Genomic DNA, 14,150 nt, shown 5'->3' with positions numbered 1-14,150 from the left:
AACGTTGTTCCAGTGTGGTATGGAATGCCTTGACTCTGCTCCAATATGGCATGGATTGTGATTAGCTTTAAATAACTTTGCATCACTGTGTGATTAATAGAATATGCCCTCCAGGAACATATTAATTTATAGTGTGTCCTGTTTATCATATTTGTGGAGAAAGGTGGCTCAGTGCCCAGGCGTTGATTCGCACGCACCTCATTATCATTGTTGCAAATTAGTTTTGTTGAGTTGTTACAACGTACGCATTAGAATGCTTCAGGTCATGACATGGCGGTGCCTGTTTCTGTTGTTGGGTTTCTTACATAATGTAATAATAAAATTAAGCACACAGTCATAATTTAAATCTCGCACGTTCATTATCATACTCAGACGGTGTTGATTAAGATATGGTTACCACTATGGAAATTGTTTCTCTTCTAAAAATAAAATATTCAACTTCCAGAATTAGGTTAGATTATGTTTGATGATATTCACCCGTATAGGTAAGAGTGATCACATACTTACGAAATCTCGAGCTTGATATCAACCCTACAAGAAGTATACGTCTTCTATTTTCCTGACTAAAATGTCTGCAACCAGTAAATAGCATTTTATTTGTAAAGATTATAAAATCGTATTTATGAATCTTTTTAGTTAACCCGTATAGGAATACATAGATTCTCCCTGTATCTTGTATTTGTGGATAAAGAGCCACGTTCTTGAAAGGCAAGAATTACGCCAATACCTCCAATCGCACTGAATCTGAAATACTCCTTTCGGAAAACCTTCACCTTCACGTGTGGAATCTGGGTGGGAAGTACCCCCTTGCATACTACACGCCAGTGAATTTCCCCAGTGCCGTCAGACGAGGATTAGAGACCAGCTAATCCTCTTTTCCCGTATTTTATACATATATATGTGTATTCTTTTTTTTATTTCTCACTTTTGTTATTAATAAAGGTCTTTGCTGTCTCGTGATTAATAATTTACTGCAGTACGGGTTTAATGCCTGGAAGATTCTCTCTCTCTCTCTCTCTCTCTCTCTCTCTCTCTCTCTCTCTCTCTCTCTCTCTCTCTCTCTCTCTCTCTCTCTCTCTCTCTCTCAGATCAAGATATTTCCGATTTTTTTTTTATAACACATATATCAATCAATAACCTTTCTGCTGCTGTATTGGATTTTCATAATTAAGCTTCGATGCAAACATATTCAGCACTTTGACCCGTTGATGATATATGGCTGGATAAGTTGTGTTTCAGACACAGGGAATGTTTTATATTCGAATGGTATCTTGGGCAAAATTACTTTCAGTATATCGCAATTGTATATTTGGTACGTGGTTGCATACAGATATATACATACATATATATATGTATGTATATAATTATTTATTTATTAATTTATTTATTTATATATATATATATATATAATTATTTATTTATTATTTATATATATATATATATATATATATATATATATATATATATATATATATATATATATATGTATGTATGTAGAAAAAATCAATAGGACGATATATTAATAGACAGATACATTAGTGGCAGGATTAAAAATAAGATTTTCATTGAGAAAATAAAGACTAACAAAGAATAATTGATAGCTGAAGAGCTGAAAGGGGTAAAAAGAGAATATGGGGTAGACAAAGACGTTAGTGTGCTGATACAAGTGATTTTGAAACATCTCTCTAAAAAGTCTTGAAGAAAAGGGAAAATGTTTCTAGAACTGTTTAAGAGGGAATGTTAAGCGGAAGGAAGGTTTATATGAAAGATTCAGCACTTTCCGGATGAATGTGAAACGTATGTTAGAATATAAACACGAGAGTCACATAGTAATCTATTTAGCATATAAATTGTTGCCGTTCTTTTTACTATGGCAACATCCCCATAACTGGTTTTGGGTGGTTTTGATCATCTGAATTCTGTCAAAAATAAGTGTCTGATGATGTAGCATACTTCTGTGGATTATGAGTCTACAATTTCTTACTTCAATCGTGGCTGAAGCTGAACGGTTACTATTTTAATCTAGTCCAGCTCCAATTGGCTTCGACCTAATTTCCATAGATTTCATCAAAATGAAGTTCTCACGGTCAGAAGTTGGATGCCGATGCGTATGTATATTTAGTCCTGCACTTGAAGAGCATTCAGTTCATAGCTGCGGCAGTCATTTTCATGACAACTGGACAACACGTACGTGTGTAGGTGTTCGTCTTTACATTATATTGTTGTTGAAAGTTTGCTCATTTCTTTAAAAGAGATGAGCTCCCATGCTGTGCAACAGCAATGATTTCTTACCTGTGTGTCAATTTTACTGAATACTTTCATAGTGATAAGATATTGATAATAAAGAAAAGCTATACTAAGCTCTGATCATATCATATTTTTCATCCATGATTAAACTGAACACGTAAAGGATACGACAAATATTATAATTTTTAGAGGGCCGCTTGTTTCCAGTCCCTTTGATAACCGGCTTTTGAAAAGAAGTTGCTAAAAAGAGAAAGAGCAAATTTTAGATTAAGTGGGCAGGTGCAAAAAATCTGCTTTCCATTAATACTCGTGGCCCACAAACATAACTACAGAGTAAAAAGTAAAGCATATACTTTATAAGGTACTTTCAGTGTTCCGTTCAAATTTTGGAATTTTTCTGTGCGCACACACACACACACATATATATGTGTGGGTGTGTCTTCCTCCTTCCGGTAGGGGGGTACTGCCGTCAGTACACCTCACGCGGAGCACTGTAGGCATTACTTATTCGTTTCATTCCTTTTACTGAACCCCCGTTCAAATTCTCTTGCTTCATTCTTACTTTCCACCCTCTCCTGACAATTGTTTCACAGTGCAATAAGGAGGTTCTCCTTCTCTTACGCCTTTCAAACCTTTTTACTGTGAGTTTCCGTTTCAGCGCTGAATAACCTCATAGTCCCAGCGCTTGGCCTTTGGCCTAAATTCTGTATTCTATTCTATTCCTCCCTCCTCTTTTCATCGTAATCCCTAGATTGTCGATTTCCCTTACTCGCATTCATCTACGAGTATCTTTCTTGAACTTCAGGCATTTTCTTTGAGTGATCAGTGTGCGTGTGCCTGCGCAAAAGCACCATATTCTTTCCAGTAAATATTCTTTGCAGTCTAAAATGTTTTTGACAGGATTATGAAATGGTGATTATTTTCTACCCTCCATAGAGTTAAGGTAGTTATTGTAGACTTATTCTTGATCGATTCTGTCTAGATTGAAGTACATAATATGAACCGAGTAAGGAAGACAATTGCAAATTGCCATTAAATAATTGTAAATTTCACATAATGAACAAAATTGATTAATTTCTTGAGCGTCCTAACCATTCATGGGATTTTAGATATGACTGTGAAGAATTTAGTCTTGTGGACTTTACTGAACGAATCAGGTTTTAATCCTGTCGTCGGTTAACTCAATTCGAGACATGGCGGCGATAAATCTCCATTTCGTCCAATGAAAGTGATGTCAGAATTAAAAGTAGATTGTTAGAAGGACGTTATTACATCCAGGTCGTGTGTGTGTGTGTGTGTGTGTGTGTGTGTGTGTGTGAGAGAGAGAGAGAGAGAAGATTGTCTCTCAGAGAAAATATTAAATGGAATCACAATTACTTTCTCCCCTTCCTAACGATTCAAATTTTGAATCGCGAAATATTTCAAAATTTGTATCGTTAGCATCCCCAGTAGATGCTGTGTTTTCATTCCCCTTTTAACGCAATAATCCATAAGTATTTATTTAAATACCCTGATTTTGTTGTAATTCCGTAGGACAAACTGTAAGCCAATTATAATGTTCCAAACCTTTTAATGTTGGATTCCCCCTCCTTCTGTATTTAGCTTGATTTAATTTCAATATTTGCGTCAAATTTGGTATTTCCGTTCAGTCGTCCGAGTAACGAAGATAATATCTTCTTAGTATTGAATTTCCATCAAATATAGATGGTTCTGCTGATTAGCGTGGGAGAGTCTGCTGATGTGATTCAGAAATTCCAGTTTTGAAGAACAGGTGTGCTCATTCCCAGCAGGATTTCCTTAGTTCATTATTTTACTGGAATTTGTTGTTTTCATTTAATTGTATTGCTGCTGTTTTAAATACCTTACTCCCCTATTATCATTTTCATCATCAGTAGTGATAATACCAGTATTAGTAATGCTAGTTGTCAGGTTTGCCTCATTATCATTATATTGTTTCTTGTGCGTTAATTGCAATTTACTTCTCCGATTAAAGCGTCTTTCTTCTTTTTGCTCTTGCAGAAAACATAGTTCGAGTGAAGGTGAAATCTCCCCTGGGTGTTGTGGTCGTCCCAGCATCCCAAACTGCCCACATCGAAGTCCCCTACGCCCACAGGGTCACCCTCCGGCCTCTCTCTGATCCTCACAGTCTACCTGGCGATCGAACGATATCCTTCATTCCAACGAAGACACCTTTCGGGCCGGCAGGTCGGCGTAAAAGGTCGGTGGAGTATGAAGGAAGAGGAACGGAGCAAGAGGCGGACGACCGTCGAAGGCATTTGATCAAGAAAAGGGTGGCGGAGGAGGTCACGGATGTCAGGCGGGAAGGAGGGGGAGGGGGAGGAGAAGAAGAAGAGAAACAAAATGGCAGTCATGGATGTTCCTCGAGCTTCGTCGAAATCACAGATTCTCTCTCCACCTGGGTGGCCTGTCCTCTGCGCCAAGGTAAAGTAATCGTCATTAGTTATAAAAATTTTACAGGCTATATTTATTTATACTTAGATTTTCAACACACAGTTCCTTCTCGCTCTCTCTCTCTCTCAGTTTATATATATATATGTATATATATATATATATTTATATATATGTATGTATATATATATATATATATATATATATATATATATATATATATATATATATATATATATATTTGCTACATATCCTGGGACATTTTTATATTAAAAATATTAAGCCACAAATTTTGTTTAATATCCAATTCACTATACCTCGGGTGTTTATATATTATAGTATGTATATGTGTGTGTGTGTGTGTGCGCGCGCGCTTCCTGGATGTTAATAAATGAAGGTAAAGTATGAATTAACGGTAAAAATTATTTTATAATGGCCCTTTGATTTAAATGAAAACTTACCAGTAAAATAAATTATGATATTTTTAATATATATGTAAAGTGTGCCCATATTGTCAAAAATGAAGGCAGGATGCTTTAATGTGGAATGGATGGCACAAATAGCTATAAGCTATATGTCATTGGAAAGGCAATTTGTAGCAGTTTTGCAGGGTTCAAACTAAAGCAGGTTTTTATTACTTTGTATGTACCGAATATTTTTATCGGAAAGTATACCAATATTTGTTTTCCGTTAATTTAAACTCCTCATTTTTATCGTTATTTTTATTATTTTGCTTCTTTGAACAATGTGCAATAAACTGTAACTATTCAGCTTCATAATACCGCCAGAATGACTAACGTAGCATAAAACCTATCTTTACTCAGCCCAGACAAAGGATTCTTCTGTAGAGAATCAGAGTTTGTTCCATATTTTTTCATTACATTTTAACGTTAAAGTGTATATCTCTAATACTTTGCTTTTGACAAATATTTCTAAGCAACAGTATGGACATTTTTGTTTCTATTTAACTCCAAGGCACCATTTAAAGCCTTGTTTTCATTTTGCCTTTGTGAACTTACTGCGATAAATTTGAATCGTTCAGCTTTAACGTTAAATTACTCTAATCCTAGCATGAACACTTAAGTGTGTTCGTATGTATGTGTGTACACATAAATTTACAATGTTTGTATAAATATAATGAATTTCTTTGCCAAGGTCTGATGAAGGATTTATTTCTAGGTCAAGGCATGTAAAATTTAACCCTTTCGTTGTTGTTTTACAATTTAAAAAAAAAAGTTCCTCAGAAATAGACTCAGGTAAATTGTAAAATTTGCATTCTTTATTGTTTAGTTATGAAGTAAATGAAGTAAACCTAACAAAAGCATCGTGGGGACGGAGGTTAGTTATTGATAAGTATTTGGACGTTGCGTTGTCAATGATTGTAGCGAAAGCGGCGCTGGAAGTCTCGGGATGCGGCTATCTTCCACTAAATCAGTCTGAAGATATTCGTTTAGTTAGAAAGATGAAGGGACCCTGAATATTTTGATTCTGATACTGTAATGTTCCTGTCTGGTAAATAGACGGTCACTGATATATATATATATATATATATATATATATATATATATATATATATATATATATATATATATATATATATATATATATATATATATATATATATATATTCTTTTTGATAATAAGAATTACAGACATTTTTGTTGGTGATTTGTTGAAGTGCACCGTGAGTCATCTACAGTGTGGTGGCACGAAAGTTTCAGTTTTGAATAATTTTTGAAACCTTTGTGTTACCTGTAATGGCTTCATTGGTCACCTTGCATCAGTGTTTATTATATGTGAGAAACATGCAATATTTTTATTTTGTTTCAAGTTCCCTATCAGGCTACCTGTAAACGGAAAGACCCTACCTCTTTACCCAATCGTAGCTCTCAGTTGCTAAAAGAGAAAAAAAAGTGTGGACTGACGTCCTTTTTTTTTTTTCTTACGGTTTGTTGAAATGAACGGGGGGAGGAAATATCTTTATTTGGTGGAATTGGAACTAATGTATTATTGCGTTGATCACGTTTTGGCTTACACTGCGGAGGGCTGGGCTAAATTTAGTAATTTTTTTTTAATAATATGCAGTTATTAAGAATTGCGATGACTAAATATGAGACTGTTAAGACGATTGGGTAACAAAATCAACAGCAAATGCCCATTTTTCGTGGAACATACCAGTCTGCTGGTCATAAATCAAAGGGGGAAGTTCTGAAAAGTCAGAGATAAACGTACAAGTAACATCTGCATGCAGTGGGGCTATTGTTTCTTTCCCAACTTGCTGACAAGCTCTGAATTACTCTTCTTAATTATGTTTCCCGTAACTCTTATAATCTTCCATTTTCAGCCTTATGGTCAAGCCCCTCTCTCTCTCTCTCTCTCTCTCTCTCTCTCTCTCTCTCTCTCTCTCTCTCTCTCTCTCTCTCATCTTTTATGTTTTCTATCAGGTTAGGCTGAACTAGGGCATGTGTTTTTGATTGACTCTTGTCATCTCTTGTCACAGAACATTTGATTACTGCTCCCATCAGTCGCGGTATGTTAAAAAGATATTCATCTCCGTATTAGGAGTGTTTTACAAGTCATGACTTCATCCACATGGGCGGTCCATCGTGAAAGTCGTGGCATGGAAATGGAAGACTATAAACTTGGGCATTTTGATCGCAGATTAATGACTCAAATACCGAATAGGTCAAGTTACCGCCCTCAAAATGGACTTTAATATCATTAATCACCAATATTGCATGGTGCGAAGTGGTCGCCCTTCTGTTCGTTAAGAACCCAACACATCAATCATCCTCCGGCCGGAGGCAATGCGTCAACTTGTCACTGCCATCCCCATTTTCTCAGGAAAGAATTTTTCTCCCCTGAATATTTCCTCCTGATTTTTTCCTTTTTTCGTGCTTGATGCCCTTGGCAGTGCTTGACCTCAATATGGCGTGTTGTCGAGTTTCTTTTATGCAATCAGCCAATCAGTCGAGAGGGAAAATGTTTTCCGTTTTTCCTGATGTTACTGCCAGGTTACGCTTGAAGAGATGTAAAAGAAATTCTGCTTTCATAGTTAGTGGAAGATCTTTGGATTTTCTGGTTTTGTGTAATAATTTAACAGTAACTCCAGATCTTCGAACCGATCTAAGAAACAAAAAAAGGATATGGATGCGTTGTTATAAAATAAAAGAACTAATGTTCCAAAACTCTCTCTCTCTCTCTCTCTCTCTCTCTCTCTCTCTCTCTCTCTCTCTCTCTCTCTCTCTCTCTCTCTCTCTCTCTATCACTAAATCATGGTCTCTGGAATGGAGAAAAATAAAAGGCAATGCTTAATTCCATCTCCATTGCATTCTGCCGGGCTTTTGGCGGAATTGCGTTGCAGAATGATAAGTGGGACGGAATTCCAACATATGCTGCTGATATATGAGGATTCCATTGCCTTGTTCTCCTCAATTCAATGTAACTCAGGCGTGAGGAGACACACGTCTTTTGTTTTGTTGTTGTTGTTGTTGTTGTTGTTCTGTGGTTTCGTTTTTGAGAGTTTTTTCAGCGGTATTGTTTCGCCGGTCATTCTTGTCAGTGTATCAAGCAGTTTCATGTTGGCCTGATTTAAAGTTTATCGTGGCGGTGGGCAAACGATGTATTCTGAAATAGAGGCTGGTTCTGAATTCAGGTCTGCCCACAAGTTTGGTCATGATTATTCAGCGTTTTGGCTTTTTAATTTCAGATTTTGTACAGGAAGGCTCTCTCTCTCTCTCTCTCTCTCTCTCTCTCTCTCTCTCTCTCTCTCTCTCTCTCTCTCTCTCACATGCAGAAATTTTTCGTCATGGTTAGATATTCCAATTTTTTTTATTTTGAAGAGTGATTGTTTCAGATGCAAAGGACGACAGCCCGAGGATACAAGAAAAATAAGTTGAAATTTGCTGAAATTGGAATGAGACCTTTGATAGTCATAACTTGCCATATGATAATGCATATTGCTCCTTGAGAGAAAGAAAGTAAAATTATAAAAAGAAAATATAAAGCTTGAATGCTTTTGATTTATGACCAAGATAATGGGATCTTAATTCATTCAGTAAATCAAGAGATATATTACAAATGCGTTTGGCCTACAGTATTAGAACTATGACCGCTTACTCGAAGCGAATTTGATCAAATTGCATAGATTCGCCGCTCTCTCTAAATGCCTTTAATCCCTCTGTGTCGATTAGTATTGAGTATTACCAAACCTTTGAAGGACGTGAAGTATGCGCTGCAGCGTGTTTGTTCAGACGTTATAAGAGAGAGAGAGAAAATTAAATTTATTGTCTAATTAACTGTTTAATAAAGGTAAACTATCATAACTCTTATGTGACTTAACTGAAGGTCCCAACAAATGAGCCTTTTGTAGTTTTTTAATTGCCAGAGGAAATTTTTTCGTATATTAACAGTATGCAAACATTATTTTTTTCGTACAAAGGAGGCCTAGATATTTTAAAAGACTTCTTCGGATCTATCTAGTATAGTCGTTACAGTTAGCGAGTTTCAAAACGAGTCACTTAGGCCTTACAGCCTCTTGATACAGAGGCCTATGAGGTTTTTTATGATCTTTTGGTATTTTCCCCCTTCCCTCTTACAACATGCTGGCAGACTAGTAAAGAAATGCAGACAAATGCATTAAAAGAATGATTTCAACGCCTAAAGCTTATTGATTCCAGGCATGATGCAGTTCCGCGTAATTTCGTGAAAACTGAAATTAGTCAGCGAATGGTGAAAGGCTGTAGAATTTTTCTTACATTTCAGAAGTTGATCTGATGTTGAGCAATTTGCACTAAATTGAATCTAAACTAGAACGATTCAGCCCAAAGAGAAAATTGCAAAGATTTTTAGAGAATAAGAAAAAAATGGCTCTCTCTCGTTTGCAAACGGGCAGACGACCATTGTAGAGTTTAGATTGGGAATAATTTTTTTAGATGTTAAACGAGTTGCCGGGAGAGAGTCATGTTTGTTGTTCTGGTAGTCATGTGTACCATAGGACCTTAAATCGGTTGGACTCGGGCCTTGATTTTAATTTACGTTCCTGAGCTGCCTTTTATTTTATTTAAATGGGTTTTTCGTTCATCTTTTTTTTTCTATTTTCAGTCATATATTACTATACATAATTCTCATTCATATATGACTGTACTCATTGGCTTTGTTTATATATGTATATATATATATATATATATATATATATATATATATATATATATATATATATATATTGGGACACTGTTCGGTGAATTGGTATTTGCGAGAATGTCCTCTCCGCCCTGCTATGCTCAAATCTGAGGCGACACGATTCTTTTTGTAGCGTCCAAAATCTCCGACTCAACGTAACGTTGCCAAGTAGCGTTAAACTTTTTTTTCATTTCCAATGTCATACATATCGTCAAGTTTGCGAATTCACAGTTAGCACTATTCTCCCTATGGTTGTATAAATGCATTGGTATAATTCGTAACCCGAGTGATTTTAACTGTGATAACGTTATCGGTGCCGTCACTGACAGCGCGCTTAAAATGCTCTTTGGGCTGATCAACGTAACTACCTCTGCAGCATTATAACAGTAGACCTAATAAGCTTAACAGTCTTTTTTTTATCTTTTATTAGTGCTTAACAGTCTTAATAAAATTTTCGAAATAGGAATATAAGTTACAATAAGTTTTCTTTGAATGTTGAAGCTTTAGGCTGTGTTCAAGCTGCCTGTGTGTTGCAAAATGATTTATAGATCTAAAAAAATAATCCAAGCCATCTGAGATGTAATCTCTGTTACTAAAGAATATATTTGTAGAGAACCTGTTCTTTGAAGAATAAAAGATGATGATTTTAATTATATGAAGCAGATGGCTTTTAATCGAAATATATATTAGTATTAATATCAAGGCCTATGGAACTCTTGTTTTTTAACCGGCTTAAAATATGATTTTCTTAAAAGTAGTCCTGCTCGCTTTTGGTGTATAATTTATTCATTCATAAGGTAACTTGAAGTGCAAGAATGTGCAGATAACTTCATATGCTTTCTGGCCAGAAATTGTTAATATAGGGATGTGAATGCTAAGTGTCTAGTAAAGAAATCTAACACACCTAGGCCTAAGAACAAAATCTTGGCTTAACAAAAGAATAATTGCATAGGCGAATATTTTCTATTAAGCCATACTTTTTAAAGTTGGTTAAGAATTATAACTCAGATCATATCGTTTTTATGAAAATCCAAATATTCCTCCAACAGATATAAAATAAATGGTTTCAAGATAATTTCGTTGTCGCTACTCACTGTAGACCTTTGTTACACCAGGTGGTTCCTGTTGAGCTGCCACTCTAACGGTTGTGTCACACACGCTCCGCTCACCCGTTGATATCGATGGATGCATTCTACTTTCGTATTTACTTCAGCTTTGAGGCGTAAAAGCAATCAAATAGGACTCTTATAAATTATGTGGTTGCATTGGAAGCGATAGTAATGTTATGACAAATTTTTTCCGTTTCTTTATTTAACATTTGAACTGATGATTTTTTTTTCAAATGCTTAGGCGAAGAGTGAACAAAGTTTTGAAAATGTTTCGTAACTGTTTTTCCGAACTTTGGCTACACGTGATATTTTCTTACAGTTTTGAAATATATGACAGATTTCAGTCTTATGAAACACATTATGGCCTTATTGTATGCAATAATCGTGTTTTCGCAATGAAATAATAGATTAATATGGAGCATGCTAGTTGCCAGTTCTTGAATTTTGAACGGAATCCTATGCATTCATGTTGTATCACTTAAGAGCATAGCTGTACATAAAGACGTAATTACGAGACGGAGTAACTTCCGTAAATATTAATTTAACTTATGTGTTGGAGTTCGTGAAATCAAAGGAGAAGGCCAAGATTACCGTTAGGTGTCGAAGTTTATGCTCGCAAAAAGGAACTTCGGACATAACTCGGCAAACTTCTTAAGGTTATTGGTTTGGTCTTTGGCCGTTGTCGTGAGTTTCTGTAGATGTAGGATCGAAAATCTGTAGTTAAATGTGAACGTATTTCAGGTCTTCCGCTTCTCATTTTGGAACTTGGTAGGAAAGACCATTTTCGTTCGTGGATGTTCGAAATACTCTGTGAATATGAATGGCCCATATGTAGTGAGTGAAATGCTTGAAGAGCTCAGTGTAGCGCATGGTGCCATAGCAAAATGTAGTTGCACTTGCATGCGTTTTGTTGTAAATATAAAGAGAAGAATATGCAAATGTAGTTGGTCAATGGAACCTGCAGATGAGGCTTCCTTTCTGTCATTGATAAGCAAAAACGTGTATGAATATTTGTAAACTAATCCCCACGGAACATGAACGAGTATTAACCGAATTATACATTGAAAGTGTCCATGAACGAAAACTAACGTAAGATTAACTCCATGAACGTACATAATTTATTACGAGATAAATCAGTGAACATAAATTTATATATATATATATATATATATATATATATATATATATATATATATATATATATATATATATATATAATATATATATATATATATATATATATATATATATATATATATATATATATATAAATATATATATATATATATATATCTGCAGCAAGCAAAATGAATTGGAATGAGAATGGAGTTGTTTATTCGTAATTCCGAGTGGCAATCAAAAGTCATTATGCAACTACTGTATATTTGAAGCGTTCGAGTTTTATATTACTTTATCTGAATGCTTGTTACACCATTGATTGACAAAGTCTCATTCATTGCAAGAGCCTCCTTTATGCACTGTTAGTGAATAGTTCCGTTAGCTTTTGTGTGTAGAAATATCCTCTTTAATAGACGTAGGTCAATACAACGTACAAAGTTTCGTGGTGGGTTTGTGTGACTTCTGTAAACAGACGTCCAATGAAATTTTTGGGAAATTGCAACCCGTTGCCCTCGCCAATAGCAATTTTTTTTTTTTTTTTGTCATCAGTATGTGTCAATGTATACATGTTTGTTCCGTTAACGTTTGACGTTTGTGTATCTGATTTTATTTACTATATATACTAATACGCACACATACACATACACACACACACACACACATATATATATATTATATATATATATATATATATATATATATATATATATATATATATATATATATATATATATATATATATATACATACACGCATACACAAGTGTATGTGTATTTGATTTTACCAATTCCAGTAGTAGTCATATTGTAATATGTCTTGAGCACTGTTTACTCGTATTATATCTTAAAAGGAGTATAGTTACCACATTTGCCCTCAACTTAGTGTGACGAAAACGCATAATGATAATAAATTTGTACTCTAATTTCATCTGTCAAGCTGTTCTCTTAGCAATTCTCGTTTAAGCAGTGACCTGTTTTGTTAACTTCCTGCCAAAAGGTCGGTTAGTCCATTAGAACAAGTAACTGCCTTAATAAAAGCTTTCTCTATTGAACCTTTAGCCTGTAAGGAGCCATCCCAGCTCTAACCTGGTATTTTCATTGGGTGGATTTTACTTACCGCAGGTTTTTACTGTGTACTCTGGGATGTCCTCTTGGGATGAGAGAGAGAGACTTGAGAGAGAGAGAGAGAGGAGAGAGAGAGAGAGAGAGAGAGAGAGAGAGAGGGAAGGGGACAGGAGCCTAATTTTTTCCTGTGGGAATTAGTCTCAGTTTCTTTTCACTCGAGTTTGAACATTGACGTATGAAATGAGTCGTCACTGGTCGTCATGCTTCTTGGTATGGAGGTTGAGGGAATGACATATCTCAGGGTTTTATAGACATATTTTTTGTTTTTTCCTTTTTCTTTGGCTGCATTGTCATAGTGGTAAAAACGTTAGTAATTAAATTCTTCAGTAATTGCCTCTGCTTCCTTTTTAGAAAGTACTTTTCTGTTGATGATATGTTCAGATATATTGTCATTAGGTGCTTATTTGCAGTTTTGGTCTAATGGTCCTATACGTGTCTACGTGTTATTGCGCAATCATGTATGTATGAAGTATGTATGTATGTATGTATGTGATACTAAACGGCACATGCGTTTAATAATATAGATTTAGGAAATGAAACCAGACAAGTACAAACTAATTCTGCGTTGTTAGGCTTTACAGATAATTTATCAGGATTCTTGTCTATTGAATTAATGTATGGATCTTAGAACCGTAAGTCTTTTGGTGTCTTTATTATTTGGGATTTGGGAATTAGCATGGAACATATTATATTCGTCATACGTTACATGCAGTATGCTTGATGATACACGTCCTATATCATGTATCACAATAAAGTTGTTGGGTATTACATATTTCAGGTATTCTGTAATGATGATAACAAGGTTCTTGAATAACAATACACTTCATGCAACTTGTGTTACATTAATTGTTCCCCATAAACAGCGAAAGAAGTTTTTAGTGATATCCATGTGGAATGAAATTTCATCAATTCTATCGATTCTATCGTGATTATGAGAAAGCAGTCGCAGAATTTTGTTCAA

At 35.1% G+C, this 14,150-nt stretch overlaps 1 protein-coding gene across 3 annotated transcripts in view; it reads left to right on the top strand.

Moving 5' to 3' along the window:
* The window catches only part of LOC136849080 (uncharacterized), a 1,041,516-nt gene that overhangs the window by 549,021 nt on the left and 478,345 nt on the right, over positions 1-14,150 (top strand). For all 3 annotated transcript variants that reach the window (XM_067122009.1, XM_067122007.1, XM_067122010.1), the window contains exon 5: positions 4,267-4,689. In XM_067122009.1, the coding sequence (XP_066978110.1) occupies positions 4,267-4,689 (423 nt within the window). The remainder of the gene's footprint in view (positions 1-4,266; positions 4,690-14,150) is intronic.

The sequence above is a fragment of the Macrobrachium rosenbergii genome, chromosome 20 (genome assembly GCF_040412425.1).
Source record: "Macrobrachium rosenbergii isolate ZJJX-2024 chromosome 20, ASM4041242v1, whole genome shotgun sequence".
Taxonomy (NCBI): domain Eukaryota; kingdom Metazoa; phylum Arthropoda; class Malacostraca; order Decapoda; family Palaemonidae; genus Macrobrachium; species Macrobrachium rosenbergii.
This window is presented reverse-complemented; position numbering and strand designations above follow the sequence as displayed.